This window comes from Octodon degus, unplaced genomic scaffold, assembly GCF_000260255.1.
Source record: "Octodon degus isolate 3935 unplaced genomic scaffold, OctDeg1.0 scaffold00024, whole genome shotgun sequence".
NCBI classification, from domain to species: Eukaryota; Metazoa; Chordata; class Mammalia; order Rodentia; family Octodontidae; genus Octodon; species Octodon degus.
In genome coordinates, this window is record NW_004524600.1 from 8576968 (window position 1) to 8599836 (window position 22869).

The 22869-nt window shown below is 36.1% G+C and overlaps 1 protein-coding gene across 1 annotated transcript in view; it reads right to left on the minus strand.

The window, feature by feature from the left end:
• Nucleotides 1-706: 706 nt before the first annotated feature.
• Hbs1l (HBS1 like translational GTPase) overlaps nt 707-22869 on the minus strand; it is a 95911-nt gene continuing 73748 nt past the window's right edge. Inside the window, exons 9-18 of the mRNA XM_004628568.2 lie at nt 20927-21073; nt 18902-18976; nt 18251-18368; nt 17703-17771; nt 14419-14523; nt 10795-10885; nt 10311-10419; nt 5241-5341; nt 3091-3235; nt 707-1309 (exon numbers count right to left, since the gene is read on the minus strand). Coding sequence (XP_004628625.1) covers nt 1298-1309; nt 3091-3235; nt 5241-5341; nt 10311-10419; nt 10795-10885; nt 14419-14523; nt 17703-17771; nt 18251-18368; nt 18902-18976; nt 20927-21073 — 972 coding nt within the window. The 3' untranslated portion in view covers nt 707-1297. The remainder of the gene's footprint in view (nt 1310-3090; nt 3236-5240; nt 5342-10310; nt 10420-10794; nt 10886-14418; nt 14524-17702; nt 17772-18250; nt 18369-18901; nt 18977-20926; nt 21074-22869) is intronic.

A 22869-nucleotide genomic window follows, 5' to 3' on the forward strand; every position in this document is an offset into this window, starting at 1 on the left:
ATCAAAGATTTTTCTTTGTATCTTAAGTCACGTTACCTTCTGTCATATGTATCTGTAACACTGCCAATTAACATAATATATAAATTAAGTACTTTCCTGCCTCAGTAAGTTTACACTCATGTATCTGCCCTCCAGCCGTACTGTTCTGTAAAGCACTGCAAGGCTACACTCGCCTGGTGATGGTCCCCCAGGCAGCACGCTCGCGAGCTGGGCACTGGTCAATCTGGCTACCATTCTTTAATTAAGAAAAACTGCTGCTGAGTAGTAAGCCAGTGATGAACCAAATCACATCATTTTCTAGTCTGAAAAAGCAGATTATAAGTAGTTCATCAGATCAGAGCCCCAGGCTCCAGCTTCTTGGACCAAGGGGAGGCAGTCCAATGAACACTGGTTAAAGAAGTAAACCCTGGAGTTTGTTGTTGAAATTTTAAAGAAAAACATGATCTTTACAAATAGAGGACTCACAACCCATAAAGTATGCGAAGACATAAATACAGCCATTATAAATATAATTCTAGAAATGATAATGGGAAAACCAAGGTATGTTTAGAAATGGGTAAAATTAAATATGATTTGCTATTAGGAAAAAAAGAATTCATGTGAGATAGAAATCTTTAGGTGAAAAAAGTCCCACAAAAGCCCAAGTCATATGTTGTGACAGTGAAAGAGAATCTCATAGATGCCTGAGGAACAAAACACATATCCATTATGCTCAAACTAAGGCATTTTATTAGCTGGCTTTACAACTTAAATAATATCTTAGTCACTGACAGAACAGCTTCCACTAATTTCAAACTTTGCTTTCAGAAGTTGACTTGTTGGAAGGGCATTTTTACACTCAGTATAAAATAGCTTTATTATAACCTTCAGCAAATCTTGCTTAGTGTTAACTTTAAAAGTTCTCATGTCTAGTATGAACCGCCCCCAAAGCCCGATTTAGTTATTTTCCTTAAAACACTGCACTTGAATGAGAAGAAAGTTGATTTCATGATGATGTCAGGGTTTTCTAATACTATGTCTGATACATTCAATCCATTTCAGCATAGAAAATAAATCAATTTACTACCATTTCAAAAAGAAAGTTTTTTAAATGAAAGTTCAATATCAGTCTTTCTTTGCCTGTTGGAAACTTGAAGTTTTATGGAAATGATTATTAATACTTCCTAACAGCTGTTCATAGCTTTAAATTTTCTCTCATTTAAACAATGCCAATTGTACATCGTTTAACTGCATAACTGGAGTCTTTAAAATCACCAGTGAGTTATTTCATTTGGAAGCATGGTAGACTTCTGATCCATCAGTCTTTTATCTGTAAACAAACAAACAAAAAACAGTTGTAATAACTTAATCATTCTTTTCATCTGTAAGAGGAAAAGATATTTGCTACAATGTAATCAACTGCATTATAAAAATGACGACAAAAAAGAGAACATGACAGTGCTTTGTTGTCTCAGGAGTAAACTTTTCTTCCTGCATTTTCCTCCTCCACCTGGATGTTATTTCTCAGATTCACTATCCTCCTTCCCTTACTTTCCACAAGAAGCTACTCTTCATTTTAGAAGCCTGTTTCACAAAGAAGGTATTGAGAGAATAAACCTAACATTGATGACAATGATAAAATGATCTTTACTGAATAGAGAGACAACTGCTGAGCCAAGTGCTCTGCATGGACCATTCCATTTCATAACTCCAAGAGACAGAGTCTGTGACCCCATTTTTATAGGTGATGAAAGGGGAAACAGTCCTGTGCTAATAGAAGTCAAAACAAGGATACAAATGGGGGGCCAGCCAAATAGCTCAGCAGATTAAAGCACCTACAAGCAGGCGCAGGGGCAGGGGTTCGATCCCCAGGCCTGCTCTGCCAGCTCCGCCCCCAGAGTGCACTGACAGCAATTGAGACTGGGTGTGGTGGTGTGCACCTGTAATTCCAGCTCTTGGAAGGCTATAAACAGGCAGATCATTACAAGTCCAATCTAGTAGTGAGACCCTGAACACCCTGTGGACCCTTCCATAAAATACAAAAAAAAAAAAAGAATATAAATGGGCATTCTAATTCTGGACCTTGTTCTTTTCACCTCTACTTTATACTTTCTTCCACAAACATTTTATATAAATGATGTATGTACATCAAGGTACATCATTTCTTTGTATTTCAGAAGCTTAAAAGTAATACTGTTCATGGCCATGTTTTAATTTTTATACAACAATAAAGCTCTGTATTCAAAGTATATGTTCTGATTAAATGAACTCAACATTTTTGTTTGTTTTTATGTATTTAGTATAGGGTCTACAGGGTCTCACTACACATGATCTCACGGTCACTATCAGACTCGCAGTGATCCTCCTGTTTTCAGCCTCCAAAGAACTGGGACTATAGGCGTGTGCCACCACGCCCAGTCTCAATTGCCATCTCAGCATACTCTGGGAGTAGGGCCAGCACCGCATGCTGGGGAACAAACCGAGGTCCCTGTGTCTGCCTAAGCAGGTGCTTTCATCTGCTGAGCTATCTGGCCAGCCCAAAGTCAATAGTTTCATGTAGAAAATAATCATATGAAGTCTCCTTAAAATACAATATTCATAAAATTCATATGATGATAATGTGAATAAAAATTCAATTTACTGGTATTTCCTGGTTCTGACTCTCCTCCAAAATTCACTTATGTTTTGCATTACGTAATAGGAATGTTTCAAAAATATTATTAAACATTTTCAATGAATCATTTCAAATGCACTAAGACCTACTTAAGGGGGGGGGGAAGTACTTTAATGAGAGCTATTAAACAAAATCATTATTCCCAACCATCTGGCTGTTATTATCTGTATTGCATTCTGATGGATCTGTTTCACAACAGCCTTCCTTTAATTTTGAGCAGTATCATGGGTATAGAACATAGTTTGGAAGACTCACTGAAAGGTTTACGACCATTTTCTTCCCATCATTCTTTTAATTTCTAATATAAGTTTTAATTTATTTTCCCAATACCCTACTTGTGTTTTCCTTCAGCCATAAAATCTTAGTCATCATACTTAAAAAGTTAAACACAAAAACAATCCCACACCATGGACACATAACCAGCCACGGTGAGATACCTCCGTGACAACACCAGCAGCTATTGTGGAACCACTGTAACGCAGCATAAACCTCCCCAACTCTTTAAAGTCCTTGTACAGCTCAAGAGCCACTGGTCTTTGTGTCTGCAGCTCTACCAATGCATTCTGGCCTTTCGTCAACAGCCTGTAAGAAAGGAAGAAAAAAATGAGCAAATAGATTACATTAAAAACAAGTAAACAACCTGGAAAATGAGTATTTTAAGAGAAATATAATGCCTATAACTTTCTGAGCAGAATATAACTTGCAGGCTGTATATGAAGATGCTATCTTTACTGCTTTATTCTTTGGTATTGAAGATCAAACCAAGGCTTTGTTCACACATGCTAAGCACATGTTCTACCACCGAGCTATACTCTTAACTATAATCTTTAAAGAGGACAATTTCTGGGTGCTAAGATTACTCTGAATCAGTCTGTTCCTACCTCTTCCCCATTTTCCCCACATAAGAATAGCAGTTCCTTGGCAGAAGTTAAAAATCACATAAAGGGCTTTGCCACAATGTGACATTTGTAGGAAATGAGAAAGATAGGCCCTGGGCCTATTAGAAATGGCTTCATATAAGTAAGTAACCAAAATCCTTGTAGATGGACCCCACCTTAAAAGAAAAGACAGAACCCAGAGCAAGACACTTTGAAAGGTTCTCTAATTTAATTATGATGCACTCTAGAAAGAGCCAGAAATCATCAATTAACTGAAAGATTAAGGGATAGACTGGCTAAACCAAACAAGTTCATTTACAAAAATCCAAACATTGGCTTTGGATGACTTCAGCCCAAAGTCCAATTCCATATGGAGGAGAGGTACATTTATTACATATGCTTAGTTTCTATACAGTTAAATTTCACTCTGTATGATGTGCCTGCCTAGAATGAAGGAGAAAGGTAGGATGGTATATGTATAAGAGAAGACAAAGTTATAAATAGATGACAGGGAAAATCAATACAGGAATACATTAAACCTTAGCACCACAGAAATTAGGATTCTATAACCAAAAGAGGGAAGAAAAACTCAGGATAGACATGAGTCAATTTCAGATTGAAAATAGTCCAAAGCAACTATCTGGGTCAATCAACCTGGCTTTGCACATGTAAGTATAATTTATATAACCAACTGGCTTAGAAGCCAGCCTCTACCACTTCTGAGCTTTGTGTCACTTTGCTTGTTGCTTCATACACCTGCTGAGAATGCGAGTCTCATACAATCATCCATGTGCATTTTTTACAACATTATGACTACCATCCACACTAGGAGCTAACCCCCCTTGCGGTTCAGAAGATCCGCCCTCAAGGAATGAGGTCAGCAGCCCTTCCTCCTCACTGAGAAGCTGGCCTGAGTTCAGAGCACTGGGAGGGTTTTCTTCCACTTGCACCCGACACATTAACCCACTAACCACTGTGGGCCTCTTAATGCAGGTGCAGAAGGTGAGAACTCCCAAGGACAAAAAAGGGGATTTTGGGTGGGATTCCCCACAGGGCAGAACTTCAGGAAAACCCCAAGCTGAGGCAGCCAAGCCAAACTGTGATTACTAGCCTTTAATTGAACTAGAATAGGAAACCTATAGTTTGTTGCATTCATCTCTAACACTCTGAATTTTGTTTTTATTTATAGTACTTACTTTTTCAGGCAGTTCTTTCTCTGAGAACTGCCAACCTTATTTCCACCAAGGAAAGCTGCCTACTACTAGGCTTGCATAGTAAATGGCAGCAAACAGCAGCAACAGTGGAGAGTGCCTCACTTTAAGTCTCCACATAGACTTTGGAGCAGAAATTACTTTCCAAGCAGGAAAAAACAAGGCAGTGCCAAGTGTGTAGATGACTTTCTTTTTTAGCGTAGGGAATGAGCTCATCAGGTAGCTGATAATTAGGGAAAGCACAAACCTGAAACTCGTGGCTAGACATAAATTCATCTTTAAAAGTACAGGATTTGTTTTGAATACCCTTACCAATACATAAACATAAATCACAACCCTCACCACTATCACAATAATTGCATCTAAACATTTGTTCTTAATGTTTTATTAATCTAGTCATTAAAAACATTATTTCTTTAATACTATACAAATGAGTTAACCTGTAAAGAATCTGCTTAAATTATCAGTATTGATTGATTTGTGCATTCAAATACTCACTTTGGCTTTTTCTTTGTGACTTCACCAGTGCTTTTGTTTAAGACGCTAATCAAGTGTTTAATAACAGCAGGCTCGCTGACAGTTTGGTAGTGTAACAGCACCTAAAGCAAAAACATTAACACTGGAAACTGTTTACACAGCAGTTCTAGCCTTTCTATTGGCATTTAACATGTACTTATACTCTGTTCAACACTGCGGCTTGGAGCTGGTCAGCCTCTCCGGGGGCCGTGTCTGCATCCTACCACTCTAGTCAGGTGGTACTTAACTTACTAAGGGAAGAAGCGTGTGAGAGGCAGTTTAAATTTCTACAGTAAACTCCATCACCTCCCTGGCAGCTTCTTCCTCTGTAAAAATGGAAGGTAACATCATATCTGAAGACTAGGCATGGTGGCACATGCCCGTAACCTCAGCACTTGGAAGGCTGAAAACAGGAAGATCACTACAAGTCCGAGCTGCATAGTGAGACCCTGTACCAAATACATAACAATAAAAAATATTAAAAAATCGTATCTGCGTGATTAAGAGACTGACTCTTTACAACAACTTCTTGCTGCTGTACTATTACTTTCATGTAAGGAGCAGCAGGGAAATAATGTGGGAGTGCATCCCCACTCTGAGTCTGTAACTTAAGTTTTCTCAGTTGTAAAACAGGTTGGCTTCAACAGTGCTGTGATGAGCAGGACAGTTCATACACCTGGTATAGTCGGGGTTCAACAACTGTGAGCTGTTTCAACATAAGGGAGGTAGAATGGCATAGTCAGCAACAATTAAAGTATTTGACTTCACAAAGTGATGAAAACTGGATCCCTACCTAATCATCTTGTCATCATATTGTCACAACCTTTCGGTCTCCATTTCCTCATCCACTAACAGGCAGTATTAACAGCAGGCTACAATCTCTATTCAGGTGGCAATGCTGGACCTGAAGGGCAGCAACCTATATATAGTCCTGTCTATCTCACAGCTTTAGAATGAATATGTTTTGGTACAGAAAAAAAAAAAAAAAAAAAAAAAAAAAACACATGTTTGATCACAGGCTGTTGATGGTGTCACCCTCTGTTGGAGATTTTACAGTATATACGCAGAGTTTTTTTTGTTATTAAAACCCTAGCATTTCTGAGTTCTGAAACTCACTAGTCTGAAGGGTTTTAGGATTGAAAGAATCAAATTAACTAGTGTCTTATAAATTATAACTAGCACATTATGTTAGGTGTAAAACAAGTTATTATTTTCCTTAAACTTCTAGGCAACCTATATTTTTAAAATATCAAGAAATATATGACCATGGGATTTTTCAACAAGGGTTCCAAGATCATTTATTAAGGAAAGGATAGTATTTTCAACAAATGGTGCTGGCTAGGAAAACTGGATATCCTCATGCAAAAGAACAACGATGAAGTTCTACCTGCTACCATATACAAAAATTAACCCAAATGGATCAATGAACTAAACATATGAAGTAAAACTATGAAATTCTTCCAAGAAAACCTAGGGCAAAACTTTCCTGGTACTGAATTTGGCAACAGTTTTCTGGACATGACATAAAAAAGAATAGGCAATAAAAGAAAAAATAATCAGGACTTCTTCAAAATTACAAATCTTTGTCCATCAAAGAACACCATAAAGACAGTGAACAGGCAACCCACAGAATAAAAGAAAATACTTTAAACTCAGAGCGGATAAAGAATAAATATGCAGAACAAATAAAAAATCTCCATAACTCAACAACAAATAATCTGGTTAAAACATAGGCTAAGAAAAAAACATAATAGCTAAGGACTTCAATAGCATTGTCCCAAGGGTACAAAAATGACCAAACAAGTCCCTGAAAAGATTGTTACCATCACTAATCATTACAGAAATACATATAAAACCACCATGAGGCATCATTTTACACTCATTAGTGTAGCAATTAAAAAACAAAATTATATCTTTGCCCCAGAAAAATGGGAATAACAAGAAACTTGTAAGAGAAGAAAATGAAACCCTGGGACACTACTGGTAGGACTGTAAATGGTATAGCCCCTGTGGCAAATAGTTTAGTATTCCTCAAAAGTTAAACACACAATTACCAAATAACCTGGCAATTTAATTCCTAGGTAAACCTCAAAAGAACTGAAAGCAGGGACTCCTAGCAACATCATTCATAACGCAAAAAGACAAACAACTAAATGTCAAAGGACGGTGTAAGCCAAATGCAACATATATGTACTGGAATGTTATTCAACCTTAAAGAGAGATATGATCTGATATATGACACAATGTGGCTAAACCTTGAAAACATAACAGCCTAAACACAAAAGCATAAATATTGCGTTGCTGCACTTACATGACACAAATCACAAAAATGGACTTATTGCCACTAAATGACACAATTAAAAATGATCAAAATGGTAAATTTTGTTACATATAGTTTGCCACTATAAAACAAAATCAAATATGAATCCACTTATTATCTAACCCATTCCTCTGATTTCTTTTAGAATATTGTATATGGAGTTTATAAGTAAGAAAAATTTAAATATGTGTATGTAGTATTGAGGATTTAGTCCCTAAATCGTAAAATTTTAACTGTTTTTTAAGAAGACTTTCTTGGTTAAAAAAACTAATTTTGGAGTTTTATTCCCATAAGGAGTGAATACTTGACAAAAAAAGTAACCATTTTTTTTGGAATCAGGTTTTATCTGAGGATTTGTGAATGCATACACGGGAAGGAACTCGTAATGCTATGCCAAATATTTTAAATTCATGTATATTTTTGAGGCTACTGTAGACAGGAAGGCGATATTACTATTCAAAGTTACTACTGACCTCTTGACCTCTCCACTGGCAAATATTATTATTGAATGAGTAAAAACATACAGAAACCACATTCTCCATCCTCTCCCCACAGGACACACTGCTTTCTATGAACAAGTTCCATCCCCTCAAGAGCAATAACTGATAGGTACTTGCTGATCATTTGTGAATTTTGAATAGTTAATGTTACATGTTTTCAACTAAAATGTTTTTTGTTTTTTTTTTTTTTTTTTTTGGTCTATTTGAGACAGGGTCTCACTATGCAGTACAGGCTGGCCTTGAGCTCACTTTGTAGCCCAGGCTGGTCTTGAACTTGCAACAATCCTCCTGCCTCAGCCTCTCCAGTGCTGGGATTACAGAAATGCACCACCATGCCCAGCTTTATGACAAACTTTTTGATGAGATTTTTTTGTTTTGTTTTTTACTATACAGGAGATATATGATATAATCATTAAAGTATTTCATAGTATCTTATAACTATAATTTTTATATGATGGACTTCAGATAGAAATAAAAAATTATAAGCAAAGTACATGATTATCTCAAATGTAGATGTACAGCCAGGGAGATACTCAGTGGCATAAGGGCCTGCCTGGCAAGTGCAAGGTCCTGAATTTGATCCCTGGGACAGGGGGGAAAAAAATCACTATCAAATGCAGATCAATAATTATAAGATGAATTTAAATGAGGTCAATAAGTTTGTCCTCAACCTCTTAAACATTATCACTAACTTCAAAAAGGTGAAAGTTAGTTCCTATCACTGTCTTAATACTATCTCAAAGATCCATCCCCATGGTGAAAGTGGCTGCTCCGAAGCAGCACGATATGAAGTGCTTTCAAAAAAGAAAGGCTACAGGGAAAGTGTTGGTTAAGTGACACAAGCAAGGTACTAAGCTATAGAATATGGCCCTAAATCTGTGAAAGAAATTACACATAAACAAGAAATTCAGATTATCCCAAGTACTCTTTCCTGAGTAAGTACTATTATGCTATTAAAATCCCCCTCCTCCCATAAGATGTGTATACTCAAATGATGCTGATCAGTGAAGACCTGCAAGCCAACTTCACAGCATCAAGAGTCTGATAATGTTGCTGCAGTACAACTGAAATTTACCATATGTCAACAGATCCCAGGATAGACCCACAAATACCAGCACGTATGCACACCAGGTGAGCAATATGTACATATAAAAACACATTGAAATGTAAAGAGATCTCCATAGATCATGCAATTATGTATTAATATTTTCTGGATTTTGATTTCCAAAACTTCCTTAAAAAATCTATTACTTTTATTACCAGAAACATTACAGGTTTTTAACATATTAAACCAAACAAAAGTCTAGAAAGGCCCACTCTAAAACTAGTAGGGAATTGAAACTGTCCTACGAATTTGGTTTGAAAGTGTCTCATTGCTATTTGTTTCTCAATAAAATTATGGGAAAAAAAATAAAACTAGTAGGGAAACTCTAAAACACAATAACTTATCTGACATTTCCCCCAAATTTTATCATCTCAGTTTGTATCTTATTAATTACAAAATATCTTCATGTCTCTTTGAAAAAGTCCTCAGGTTCAATGGTCAAATTTGGTGTTCTATAAAGGGGCTATAATCAGGCCAAAATTTTTCCTCGATAATCTTTTTAGTGGTGCTAGGAAAACTAGCTGTCCATATTTAGAAGATTGAATCTAGACCCAAATCTGTGACGATGTTCTAAACTAAAATCAAAATGGCTCTAAGATTTAAATATTAAAACAGAAACAATCTGTTGGAAGATAAAATAAGTAAAACTCTTAAGGACTTAGGCATAGGCTAAAGCATTGTGAATAGACTTCCAGTGGAACAAGAAGTAACACCAAAAATTAACAAATAGGATCATAGCAAATTGCAAAGTTTCTGGGGGGCCAGGGAGACAGCTCAGTAGAATAAGCACTTGCCTGGCAAGCACAAGATCCTGAGTTCAATCCCCAGTTCCGCAAAAAAAAAAAAAAAATCCAGGTAAATTTGGGGGCCGGGGAGGTGGCTCAGTGGAATAAGTGCTTCCCTGGCAAGTGCAAGGGTCTGAGTTCAATCCCAAGTTCCGCAAAAAAAAAAAAAAAAAAAAAAAAAAAAAAAAACTTTTTTTTAAGTTCTAACTTTATTTTTTTTTTTTTAGAGGAGAGTAAGATGATGTTGATTTAAAAGACAGCATCTAATAAAGCTTTTATTTTCAAGGATAAAGCTACTTTGAATTTATAAAACTAAAAGCAACAAAATATTTTGAAACTTACAGGAAATCCTTTAGTGATAGGAATTTCAATATTGAAGATGAGAATCCGGGCTCTGAAACGAGTGCAAGCTTTAATGGGTTCTTTGGGGCCACAAAATACACACCCAACGCTGTAATGACAATCACACATCAGGAGAGGGAACTCGCAGACAAATACACTTACATCCAATAAGAACATCTCTAATACAGAATTTATAAAACAAAAACTAAAAAAAGTAAATTAGGAACTTCTCTTCTAGGTTAAAGCATGACTTTACAACTTTATCCCTTTCATTCAAAGAATATGAGAAGTCTGGGCTATACATATTAATTCCAATTTTAAGTAACATATGCTAATACCTCCACTAGTGTCTGTTTGGGGCCAAATAAGGTCAAAACTGAGCTAGTAGATTGCAAAATTATGTTCTGATATTCTTTATCTAAAATGATGGTTGCTAAACTCATTTTCTTACTCACTTGATTTTTTTTTTTTAAATTTTACTCACTTGATTTTGATGATATCCATCCCAACTAAAGTAAGACTAACATGATCGCCTGCTGCTGCCCAATCGACAGGTTCATCATGCAGAGTAATTCCTGGAAATGAGTAAGAACCAAAGAATACAGTGAAACACCTCAGCCCTGAACCATAACAACCAAGAGAGTTTGCTGGTTTGCGCTTCCTCAGCCACTACTCATCATTTTCAATATGAATGGATTGAGAGTGAGAAACTTAACTGTGAGCACTGAGGAAAGCACACTTCCTCTAGACTTGACTCTTCCAGAATACCACCCTCAGCATAAAGAGGCTTGTACCTGCCCATAAAAGGCTGACTTCTGCTTATTTCAATGAAGATTTTCAAAGTCATTGACACAGTAAAGGTATAGTGATGAGACAAGCCTCAAAAGCCTCTGTTGTATCAAAGAATGCAGGCATAGTAAAGCAGTTCAGATTATTCCTGATGATACAAGACAGTGTTGGGGAAGTTGTGCAATTGTATTTATTCTCTTGAGCTTTGCTTTTAATTGGACAATCACCGAAACAGCCTGTGTTTTCAAAGTAAGCAAAGAGTGCTCAGTCAGAATTTCAAACGGTCCTCTAGCAGGCCCCTGAGCTCCTTCTAGGTCAAATAGACCCTCTTCTGCGAGATCTACATGCTGACAACTGGCTACAGGAAGCAAAAGAGATGAAGGAAAAGTGATAAGAAATTTAATTTAAAAATTAACCTTGGGGCTGGGCAAGTGACAGTCCAGGCTTCAATCTCCAATACTAATAAATAAACTAAAATTTTGCTACATACCTAGAAAATATATACTATTTCCCTACAGACAGTCCTAGAAGTCAATACCCTGTTACTTCATGCAAACATTTTTAAGCCATCCCATGTTTCTGACTTTATGGGTTAAATTTACTGGTTATGTTCTTTCCCATTGGAACTTCGATCCTTTGATGAAGAGCGTATGTAGGTCAAACACCAAAACAGTTCTTAACTGATGTGTAATTCACCTATTTCTTTGTGAAAACATACATGTTATTCCCAAGTAGTATACTCCTGAAGGAGAATGGGGGGGGGGTTCAGAGATGAGCTACAGGTATATGTAAAATTTCACATATGTAAACATCAGCATTAATCTGAAAAATGGAGGCCTAACTTTAATCAAGAATGAGAGATTCTTGACTCCAAAAAAAAGGGTTTTTGTTTTTGTTTTGCAGAACCAGGGATTGAACTCAGGACCTTGTGCTTGCCAGGGAAGTGCTTATTTCACTGAGCCACCACCCCAGCCCCTCCAAAAACTGTTAGCAACTATTAAAAACTATTAAGAAGTGTTTGTCAAATGCCAACTAATTTTTAAACACAAAATGTGTAATAACGTCTGATACCTGCTATGAGATACAGGACTGAAAACTAGCTACTTATATACAACAGAGATTGCCTTTGGCTTTAACTTTTGAAGGACTTCCATATTCCAAGTCCAACTAACAATATCAAAATTTCCAAAGTTAATTATATTCTCTGGTTCTTCTCTTCCCTAAATATGTTACACTGTCCTATGATGTGCCTTCCTAAGGACTTTCTCATTGGTTATACATTACAAAGAGGCTATTTTTTAATACCCTTACTTAATATGTTGTTAACACGGTGAAAGAAGGATTTGAAATTTTTGCTTATTGGCAGCATAGTAAGCCAAGTCTCCTTAAGATATAACCAGCTGGAGTCACAGTAGCACCTCAAACATTCAAAAGAAAAAAGCATATAACAAAATGGAGCAAGAGCAAAGGGGGTCATAACTAAGGCATGAGCAGCTCCCACGGTCATTAGTAGAGAGGCTTTCAGGAGCAGGTGCTTCTCTTTGCTACTTCTAAGAACCACTGATTAAAGTTATGCTTGCAGTTTCTCTGTGGGAAGGAGCCAGAGAGAAGTAAAGAATATGGAACTTTCAGTAAAGACCAAATAAGGATTTTAGAGGCTACAAGGGAACCTACCTAAATGCTGTGATCATTTTAGGATCACAGTCTTAAAAGTCACTGCTGATTATTTTTTAAGTTCTCATTCTCAGAGAACCTTACTGACATACAGGGAAATGGATATTTTGAAAGTATCGGGGCCGGGGAGATGGCTCAGTGGAATAAGCGCTTCCCTGGCAAGCATCAGGACCTGAGTTCATTCCCCAGTTCTGCCAAAAAAAAAAAAAAAAAAAAAAAAAAGAAGAAAGAAAGAATGAATGAATGAATTACAGTTCTTGACCACTTTTAAAAACCAACGAATAAAACAAAGTAGAGCACCATACTTGTAACTAATGCAAATCTATGGAAAAGAACACTTTTGAAAGTGTATAGGGATGGGGACATAGCTCAACAGTCTAAGCACCTGTCTGGCAAGCACCAGGACCCAAGTTCAATCCCTGGGTCGTGACAGTCCCAAAACACCAGGCACACTGTACAGGCCCCCAAAGTTGGCGTGGTGGCGCACACCTGTAATCTCAGTGCTGAGGAGATTGAGACAGGAGTATCACTATGAGTTTGAACTGCGTAGTAAGACCCTGTATCCAATAAATAAATAAATAAAATCTAATATTTGTGTTTAAAAGTATGCTAAACACATACTTACTAAAGTACACATACTTATATACACGTTACTAAACAGTTACTAATTTCTAATAATCAAATAACCAAATTAAATATACATTCAAATTTATTACTAGTCTGAAGCATTACCGTATATAAACTAGAAATTAAAGTAATAAAGGGCTGAGGAGATAGCTCAGTGGCATAAGCACCTGCCTGGCAAGTGCAAGGTCCTGAGTTTGATCCCCAGTACCACAAAAAATAAAATAATGAAGAGAAGTACTTAAATTTTAATATTCCCCATAGGGTACATTTCAATTTGAAATTGTTATAAATAATATTACTTTATGGTGGCACTGCTTTATGGTATAACATAGATGTTTAGACTTATGTTAAAGTCAGGAGTTTATGTAGAAGTCATAGTAAGTACAGATCTATATACTTTTAAATCAAATTAAGAAAAGAATGACTTGCATGTGATAAATGATTAGAAGACAGAAATAATTATCAACAATTATGAAAAACCATATTAGATCTTTGTGCAAACGCAGTGGCTGTGGCAAGTGGGCTCTATTTCTCCTTTCAACATTGGGATTTTTCACACTTATAACTTCTAAGGGTCTTTTTCTATATCAACTGTTTATATGGTATAAACAAGATCAAAATTATTACTTTATACTGAAATACATATTTGAAAACAAACCACCCAATCTGCCACCGACTAGTGTCAGGCTGGTTTTAGATTCAATTTCTTCTACAAACATGATTTCAGTTGTATCTCTGTTAGGTTTCCACACATCTGGTTCAATCCTAACCAGGCTTCTTGAATCAGTGTCAAAAACAGAATGCTACCACAGTTAGAATGAACACATATTTATATATAGTCACAGTAGAAAAAAAATCATTTTGATGTTTTCACATTTTAATCTTCAACAGTTAGTATCATTTTGACACAGTTACAGTTTCAGTAAGGTTATTTACTCTGCAGTTATAACTAAACTACTTTTTTTATAAATCTACTATCTCCAGGCTTGCCTAGCAAATGCATGCTGCAGATGAGTACCTCTTGCAGTACAAGTTTCATTAGGTGGCATTGCTAGGAGTCGGTCACCAGTCTGAATATAACCAGCTTCAATTTTACCAGTCACGCAAAATCCAGATCCTTGATCTGCAAAAAAAGTCAAAGTCCTATGATCCATAGAGCAACGTTATCTGAAGCCTGTATAGTTATATTTATAGAAAACTAGTAGTTTAATGGACATCAACCAACAGGCATTTCTGATTTTTTATTACCTTTACTAAATATGGCATGCAGTTTTCATTCTAGTTTTTTGTCACAAATAAAAACACTCATACTACAGAAAGTGGAAGTTCATTTCATAAAGATTTAATGAATGGTTACTAAGTACTAAGCCCTCTGCTAAACTGAGAAAAGAAGGATGAAAATATAGATCCCTACCTGTGAGAATTTACCCTAGTAAAGAGAAAGACAAAGAGTCCATGATGGCATGCTTGGGTATGGGTCCATAGTAGAGTGCCACAGTAGAGTGTTCGCCCAGCCCAAAACCCACAAGACCCTGGATTCAATCCCCAGCATCACCAAGAAAAAAAACAAAAAGGTTGGAACAGATAAAACATGAAAAGAAGTAACCAAGGGAAAATAATAAAGGGTCTCACAAATTATATTTGGGACCAGAATTTTATCCTATCCAATAATAGGAACCAAAAAAGAACCATTAACATAGAAGTGACATAAAGATATTTCTGTATTAAAGGATGACAGAAATATATACACTAACAATAAGAAGGAACAGTCAAGAATAGGAATTTAAAAAATGACAATTTAGAGTGATAGGTAAGTGATAATGACAAAAAGGCAGAAATCTGAAAAGACCATGCCTAAGTGGAAGACAGGAGATTAAGAAACAAGATCCATTTTAGCTGTAGCAAATCTGAAGTATCTGCAAAAAACAGGTGGTGAGCTGCATTCCAGAGGGTACAAATCACACCACACACAGCACTGCATGACACAGCACCCTCAGAACACACTCACAGGGGAGCTGTCCAGCTATGGTGAAGCACACATGGGCAGAGGCCAAACAAGCAGGCCCCGGTTGGAAAGACAGACTTGAGAAGGAAGCATCAAGATCCAGGCGAGAGAGGAAACCAACAATTCAGACATCAGGTGTGTAGGGCAAGAAAAGAACTGAGGCAACTGAACACCATGCTGAGTCTGAAAACGGGGCACCCACAGAAAGGAGAGAGATGAGAGAAACAGGGCATCAGAAGAAAGCGGATCACACAACCAAGGGAGAACAGATTCAAGATGGGTGCATCTGCCAGCATCAGAAGTCACATCAAATCCAAGTAAGATAAGACGACGGAACTGGCAAATGCATACAGACTTAGGCAACCAAGAAGCCACTTGGTACCTTCAGCAGAAACACATGAGCAGAGCAGTGGAGCGGTGCAAGTAGCAGCCAAACGAGCCTTTGAAAGTGAGAACAAGAATTTTTTTTTTATTTTAAAATTTTTAATACATGTGTTTAATCCCATATATAATCACATCCTTCCACCCTGTTTCTTCCCCTAGAACTCTATCATTCCTCCCTCTATTCCCTTCCTCTTGTCTAATATCATCCTCTCTATGACATCTGTGTTTTAGTTTGCGTGTAAATTCCACAATATGTAGAAAACGCACAGTAATTGTCTTCCTATGTCTGGTTTTCACATGACACGATAATTTCTATTTCCATCAATACTTCTGGGGAAAAAAATGCATTCTTCTTTCTGACTAACACTCCATTGTGTAGGAATGTCAGGCTTTCTTTTAAACATTCATCCCCTAATTCCCCCTCTTACCCACTAGTAATGCCCAGTCTCCTTGGCTGTACCCAGATCCCAGAGCTGTGCCAACTCCAATTCAAGGTAAGAATTTAGAGTCAGCAAACAATTTTTAAAAGTAACCTCCTCTTATATGTTCAATAAATAATTACGTGCCAAGTACTGGGCTAGGTCCTACAGATACAGAAGAAAGTCCTTCAGGAAGTTCATACTTCATGTGAAATAAATAGCATGGAAAAATTTATGAAACTGCATGATAAATACAGTGCTGGAGGGTACCAAGAACATAGAGGGTGCCTGGGGAAGGGGTGAGTCTGAGCATGCCCGGTACCATCTACTGCTGCTCAGTTCCTAATCTACTCTTTAATGCCTGCTCTGGGGTAATGGAGATTTTGGGAATAACTGACATTATTATAGTAGTGATTATTCTACTATATAAATAATATATAATATTAAAACATATATAGAATACATTATTTATAAATATATAAATCCTTTCACGGATTGTTATAGTTGTGTCCAGCTGTCCCCCAAAGCCTCATGCAGTCATGGGGCAGGAACTTCTAGGGTTTGAGATTAACTCATGATCCACTGGGATTATAGGTGAACCAAGGCTGGGATTAAGGGTTTTAGTACTGCTGGGATTATGAGTGCGTGTACATCCCCCAGTCTGGAAAGTACAGAGAGCCTGAATGTAATATAAGAGAGACAGAGAGACAGACTCTCTGTTGCCATTGTTGCTGTTACTACTGCATTTGCTCTCTGATCTTTGTTGCTGCCATGAATGGTTGCTCTCTGCCCTGTGCCACTCTGCCTTGGACCCAGCCAAGCATGGACTGAAATCTCCAGTAACTGTGAGCTAAATAAACCTTTCCTTTCTTCATTCTGAATGTCAGGTATTTGTCCCAACAATGAGAGAAGAGTAACTGAGACACTGATTGAGATATTTTATTCTATTTCCATTTTATAATTTTCTAGATGGGATCTTGTATACACATCATAGTTATTAACTCTTTATATAAAATTTTCAAATTCACCTGTATGTGGTATCCATCTCCCAGCTGGACCCTGACTGCTTCCAACGGGTAGGAAATAGGCAGAGTGCTAAGAGCGAGCCCACCAAGCATGCACAACAAGGGTAGACACAGTGGCAACAAAGACTTTGGATGATTAAGAAACTGAATGATCCAGTTTGGCTGCAGTGTACTGGAAACTAAAGAGGTCAAATGGGAGAAGAAAACCACAAGATTAGAAAGACAGAAGATTAGGTTCTCTTACACCTGACAGATGAGGATGAGATGGAAAATGGCGTGCCAACTGAAAGGGTGACTTCTAGGGAAAGGAGCTAAATGGCTAGACATCAGCATTTTAGAATTAATTTGACATACACTTTTACATTAGATGGGAGGGAAAATCTGGAAACATTAATTTTTTCCAAGAAAAAACAGGAAAGAATGGAAAGGAAAGAGCTTGAGGAAAAGCCCTGCAGAATTTAACGCTTACCTTTGAACACATCTGACACACACAATCTAAAAGGCTTGTCAATAGATCGTTGAGGAGGCTTGAAGGAGTCTGGGAGGAAATGGCAAAAAGCAGGGTTAATTCAGAACAGGGATGTAGCATGTGGATAGAGCACGCTTTGGGGATGTGTGAGCATCTAAATTCCATCCCCCGCACCAAAAATCAAACAAAACCCTTCACTTTACTCTTTCTTCCAACTTCTACTAGAAAATAATGGAACCTTTTAATTACTAAATGCAAACAACTATCATTATATAGTACTCTACGTTTATAAGATCTATTCATACGTGGTATTTAATTTCAACAAGTCTACGAGACAACTAAGACAGGGCAGGGATTAGCTTTGTTAAATAATGTGAGGAAAGCTGAGTAGTAAATATTGCACATGGTTTTAATACTGTAAAGCTAGCTCCTCAGACCACAAACTCTATGCTTGTTCATAGATTACTACCTCTCATAAAGAACTCTAAATAGTAATGAACAGCAAGTTCAAAATGCATTAAAATTTAAAAAAATAGCAGTATACTTACCAATTTGTTCTAATAAGCATAGTCCTTTATACCACTTTGTGAGTTCATTTAACTGAGATCTTGTGATTAGATTTTCACCACTGAGACCACTTGTAGGGATAAAAGCTACATCACTTTCCTGTTAGAAAAGATTAAATGCATAAATTTTGAATTAATTTGTGTCTAAAAAAGGTAAAAGGTTCACTATTACATAACTGCATAAAGTCTGCAAAAGCAACAACATAATTTTTAAAAAGTAATAGATGACATTGTATAACTACAGCCCTGAGATTATTGGATTTAATAGTTTTCAACTTTATTGATTTTAGGGGAAATTTGCAAATTTCCTCCAAAACACTCAAGTACTTTTACCTAGTGACACAGGTATTATTATAGATTTTCTCACAAAAATTCTTCTCAATAATCAATCCTATATGATTCCCTAAACCCACCCTAACATAATTGGCGGAGTAAAGTGTTACTTACAAAATCCAAGCCACATATTCAACATATACAATCATCTAAAGTGAAGAAAACTAAGAAATGATAGGAGGAGGAAATAAAGAGCAAAGCAAACATACTCAACAAGGTAAGAATATCCAGGTATTAGTTCTTCATCATATAAACAAGGTGATTTATAGAAAGTAATGAATAAATTTTAAATTATCCTACCTTAAAACCTGCTTGCTTAAGAAAGTGCCCAAGTTTTCCAGTAATTTCTTGAAACCTTTCTTGTTGCCAATTAACCTGATAAAGATCCAATTTATTTTTATAATTATGTTTTAGAACATGATATATAAAATTTTAATTTCTGCAACAAAATATAATCAAAACAATATAAAATATAAACAAAATCTATTAACATAAAGTCTATTAATATTAAAACTCAGGATTTAAGATCTTAGCATATACATAATCTAAATAAAGCAGAGAGCCTAGGAATAAACATTATGTTTTAAATTTTTTTCATAAGCTAAAAGTGATTTAAAATTTTAAGAGAAAAAAGTAAGCAATTTATTAAATTGTTCTTTGATCAACTGCTAGAATAAAATAAAATTATGGATCTCTATCACAGCCAATCAGACTAAAAAAGTACACAAAATAATAATTCTAAATAATGATGTGCATTATTTAGGAGTAATGTTCCAATGTCTACAATTTATGTGGGAAAACATGTCCAATGAGGTGGACTAATAAGTGGATATAAAAAGTAGACAGGGCCGGGGAGATGGCTCAGTGGAATAAGCGCTTCCCTGGCAAACGCAAGGGCCTGAGTTCAATCCCCGGTTCCACCAAAAAAAAAAAAAAAAAAAAAAAACAATAGCAGAAAAAAGTGTGATCAAGCAAGTAGCAGAATCTTAAGCAGTAGCTACAATATTGGTTTTTATTGTAAAATTCAGCTTTTCTTCATATACGAAATTTTCATATTAAAATGCTAGCAAAAACTTAAAATATATATAATAATTCTGTAAGACAAGGAGTAGAAATATAGGTGAATATTTACCTCATCTTAGTGTTACAAAAATACCTAAATGTCAGGCATGCTAGTGCATGCCTTTAATTCCAGCACTCAAGAGGCTGAGGCAGGAAGATCTCAGTGAGCTCAAGGTTAGCCTGGGCTACAAAGTGAATTCAAGGCTAGCCTGAAATGCATACTAAAACCTTGCCTCGAAAAAACAAAACAAAGGGGCCGGGGAGATGGCTCACTGGAATAAGTGCTTCCCTGGCAAGCGCAAAGGCCTGAGTTCAATCCTCAGTTCCGTAAAAATAAAAATAAAAATAAAAATAAAAAATAAAAAACATAAAAAAAACAAAACAAAAACCCTAGAGGTATATAAAAATGTCACAAGGAAATATTTGAATATATGCTCAAAGTGTAACATAAAATCAAAACTGAACACATTATATATAAATAATTCCCTTCATAGAAAAGATATATTTAAGATTATTATGATTCATAGGAAAACACACTTTTTAAAAAATTACATTTGTATATTGAATTAATAATTTTTCAATAACAGCAACATACATAGAAGTCTGGGAAAAAAAATACTCTGTGTGCCACAAGTAGAAACCCAGGACACTTCTCAAAGGCATTTGCATCATAATAATCTAGTCTCTAAAGATATAGACATATGTTCTCAGGCTCAGAAACTGCCACAGACTGTCATCTCTGAATATACAGTCATGCACATACACAGAACAAATGAAAATTTCAGAAGTAGGAAACTTTGGAAAATTCATATAATTGAAACTGGTTGGAATGAAGCCATGAAAACCTTTTGTTATCTAAGAGTTATTGTTTCTTGAAAACATACACAAGATTATCATTTTTTAAGAAAGCAAATGGCAATGCTGGAGTATAAACCAATGATAGCAATACATCACTGCATTATCAATGGCACTGTCATTACTATTTCAAGACTTTATGAAACAGTTTTATATTTTCACTGTATTATAAATATGTATTATTCTACATTTAACAATAATTTTTAACTTTCAGAAGTTAATCTAAAAGAGTACCTATTCTTGCTTAAAGATTACTAGTATTTCCTTATAATCAGGAAAGTGAATTTATTTTTAAAATGTTGGCAACTTGATTAATGAAATGCAAACTAGTCACATTTAGGGCATCTGCATGGGGACATCAGTATCCTGATTGGTATTTAAATAAATTTTCTCAAATCCCTTACATACCTGATCCATTTTGTTGACTGCAACTGCAAGCTGAGTCACACCAAGAGACCGGACCAAAAGGCCGTGCTCACGTGTTTGCCCTCCAGTCTCAAAGCCAGCTTCAAATTCTCCCCTGCTGGCATCAACAACCAGAACAGCGACATCTGCCTACAAAAAAAAAAAAAAAAATGTTCAGAACTAGAAATGACATCATACCACTTTAATTCAAAAGACATACTATTCAATTCATGATTTGGTCAGATTTTAAAGGGAGAAACCAACCCCAACCTGATATCAAACATCAAAGAAAATGAAACAAACAAATCCATAGGCAAGTTAAAATTTTATTTATTTTTTATTTTATTGAGAAATATCAATGAGACAGTTTCAAAACTGATTAATAGGACAGTTTCAATAATTAATACATTGTACATTGTTATCTTCTTAGTGGTTATCCGTAGTACAAGATGCAGACAGAATATCCTTTCCAAACACTATTACTGCAAATCTTTCTTCTCATTGAATTAAGCGAAAGTAACTGTATATCTATCCTAACTATTCTGCATATACAGATACAAAATAGTCCTTCCTTTGTATCCCCTTTTTTTGTTTAGTCCTGTCAGAAATGGGTATTCCATTGGCATCTAAGTACTACAGGTGCATGAATTCAGCAAAACAATCCAACACAGTCCAGCAGTCCACAATAGTAGTCGGCTATCCACAGAAGTTGTTGACTTGAGCCTTTCACAGCTCAGCATATTAATATGGCTTTACTTTATATACCTCGTTTTTATACTTTTCTGCTGGATGGCTAAGACCAAGATAAAGCAAGACCTGTATAACAAGAAATGTAACTTTTAAAGTAAAAGAAATATACTAACATGTACTCAACCGAAATGACATCAAAAATAATAAAGAATCCATACCTGACTATCTAATAACTTAGAAAATGCAAAGGGGAAAACTATGAGCAAATTAAAACTGAAAGTACACAGGGACAAGTATGCTCAACACACACTGTAAAAGCTTTAACTTCAACCTACAGTCTTTACCAGAAAAGAAAAAAGGCAGGTCTCCGTAGAAAAGATACCAGTAATTTACCAAAGAAATAGAAATGAGCAAAAAACATGAAAAAATTTAAGTTCACGAGAAGCAAATAAAAGCAGGAAGAAAAAGGAAATTAACAATACACTGACAGGGGTCTGCCCATCAGCTCAGTTGTTTAAGTGCCTGCTTAAGCAAAGGCAGTCAGGATCAGCATACTGTGGTTCAATCCCCAGATCCTCGTGCCTTTCTAGACCTGCCCTTAAGGCATCGTAAGCCCGCCAAAACAAAAATCCTTCTCAACTTTTAGGGGCCAGGGAGATGGCTCAGTAGAATACGTGCTTGCCTGGCAAGTGCATGGACCTGAATTCAATCCCCAGTTCTACAATAAAAAAATACTGACATATGCCCATTTTGTTTTTGTAAGTCACAATATAAACATCTAAAACTATAAAGGTAGAGAGACAGGGATTTTCATTTCCTCTTTATGAGACTGGAAGCAGACCTTTGTGAAGGACACTTTCAAAATAAGAATAAAGAGCCATTAAAGTATGCATCTTTTACATCGACTTCATCTCTACCAACTTACCCTAGAGAAATAACATGGATCTACAAAGATATTCAAACTATTACAATAATGAAAATCTATGAATGAATTAGCAAAACAGCACATTCATCCTCTACGGTCACTAAAAAGAACCTCGTGTAACAAACTTCCCTAACTTTGTGGATGACTTTTTGAACCAGAAAGACACTTTGCCTTTCATATTCAATTACACACAAGAAAAAGAAGAAAGCCAGTGTCAAGGTCACTCATTTTCCTTGATAGCCTTAATGAAAATGGCTTGGATGATTCCTACTTCTTTTGTGTTAATAGTCCTTTATGGGATTCCATTTGCATCTGGTGGATGCATGCTATA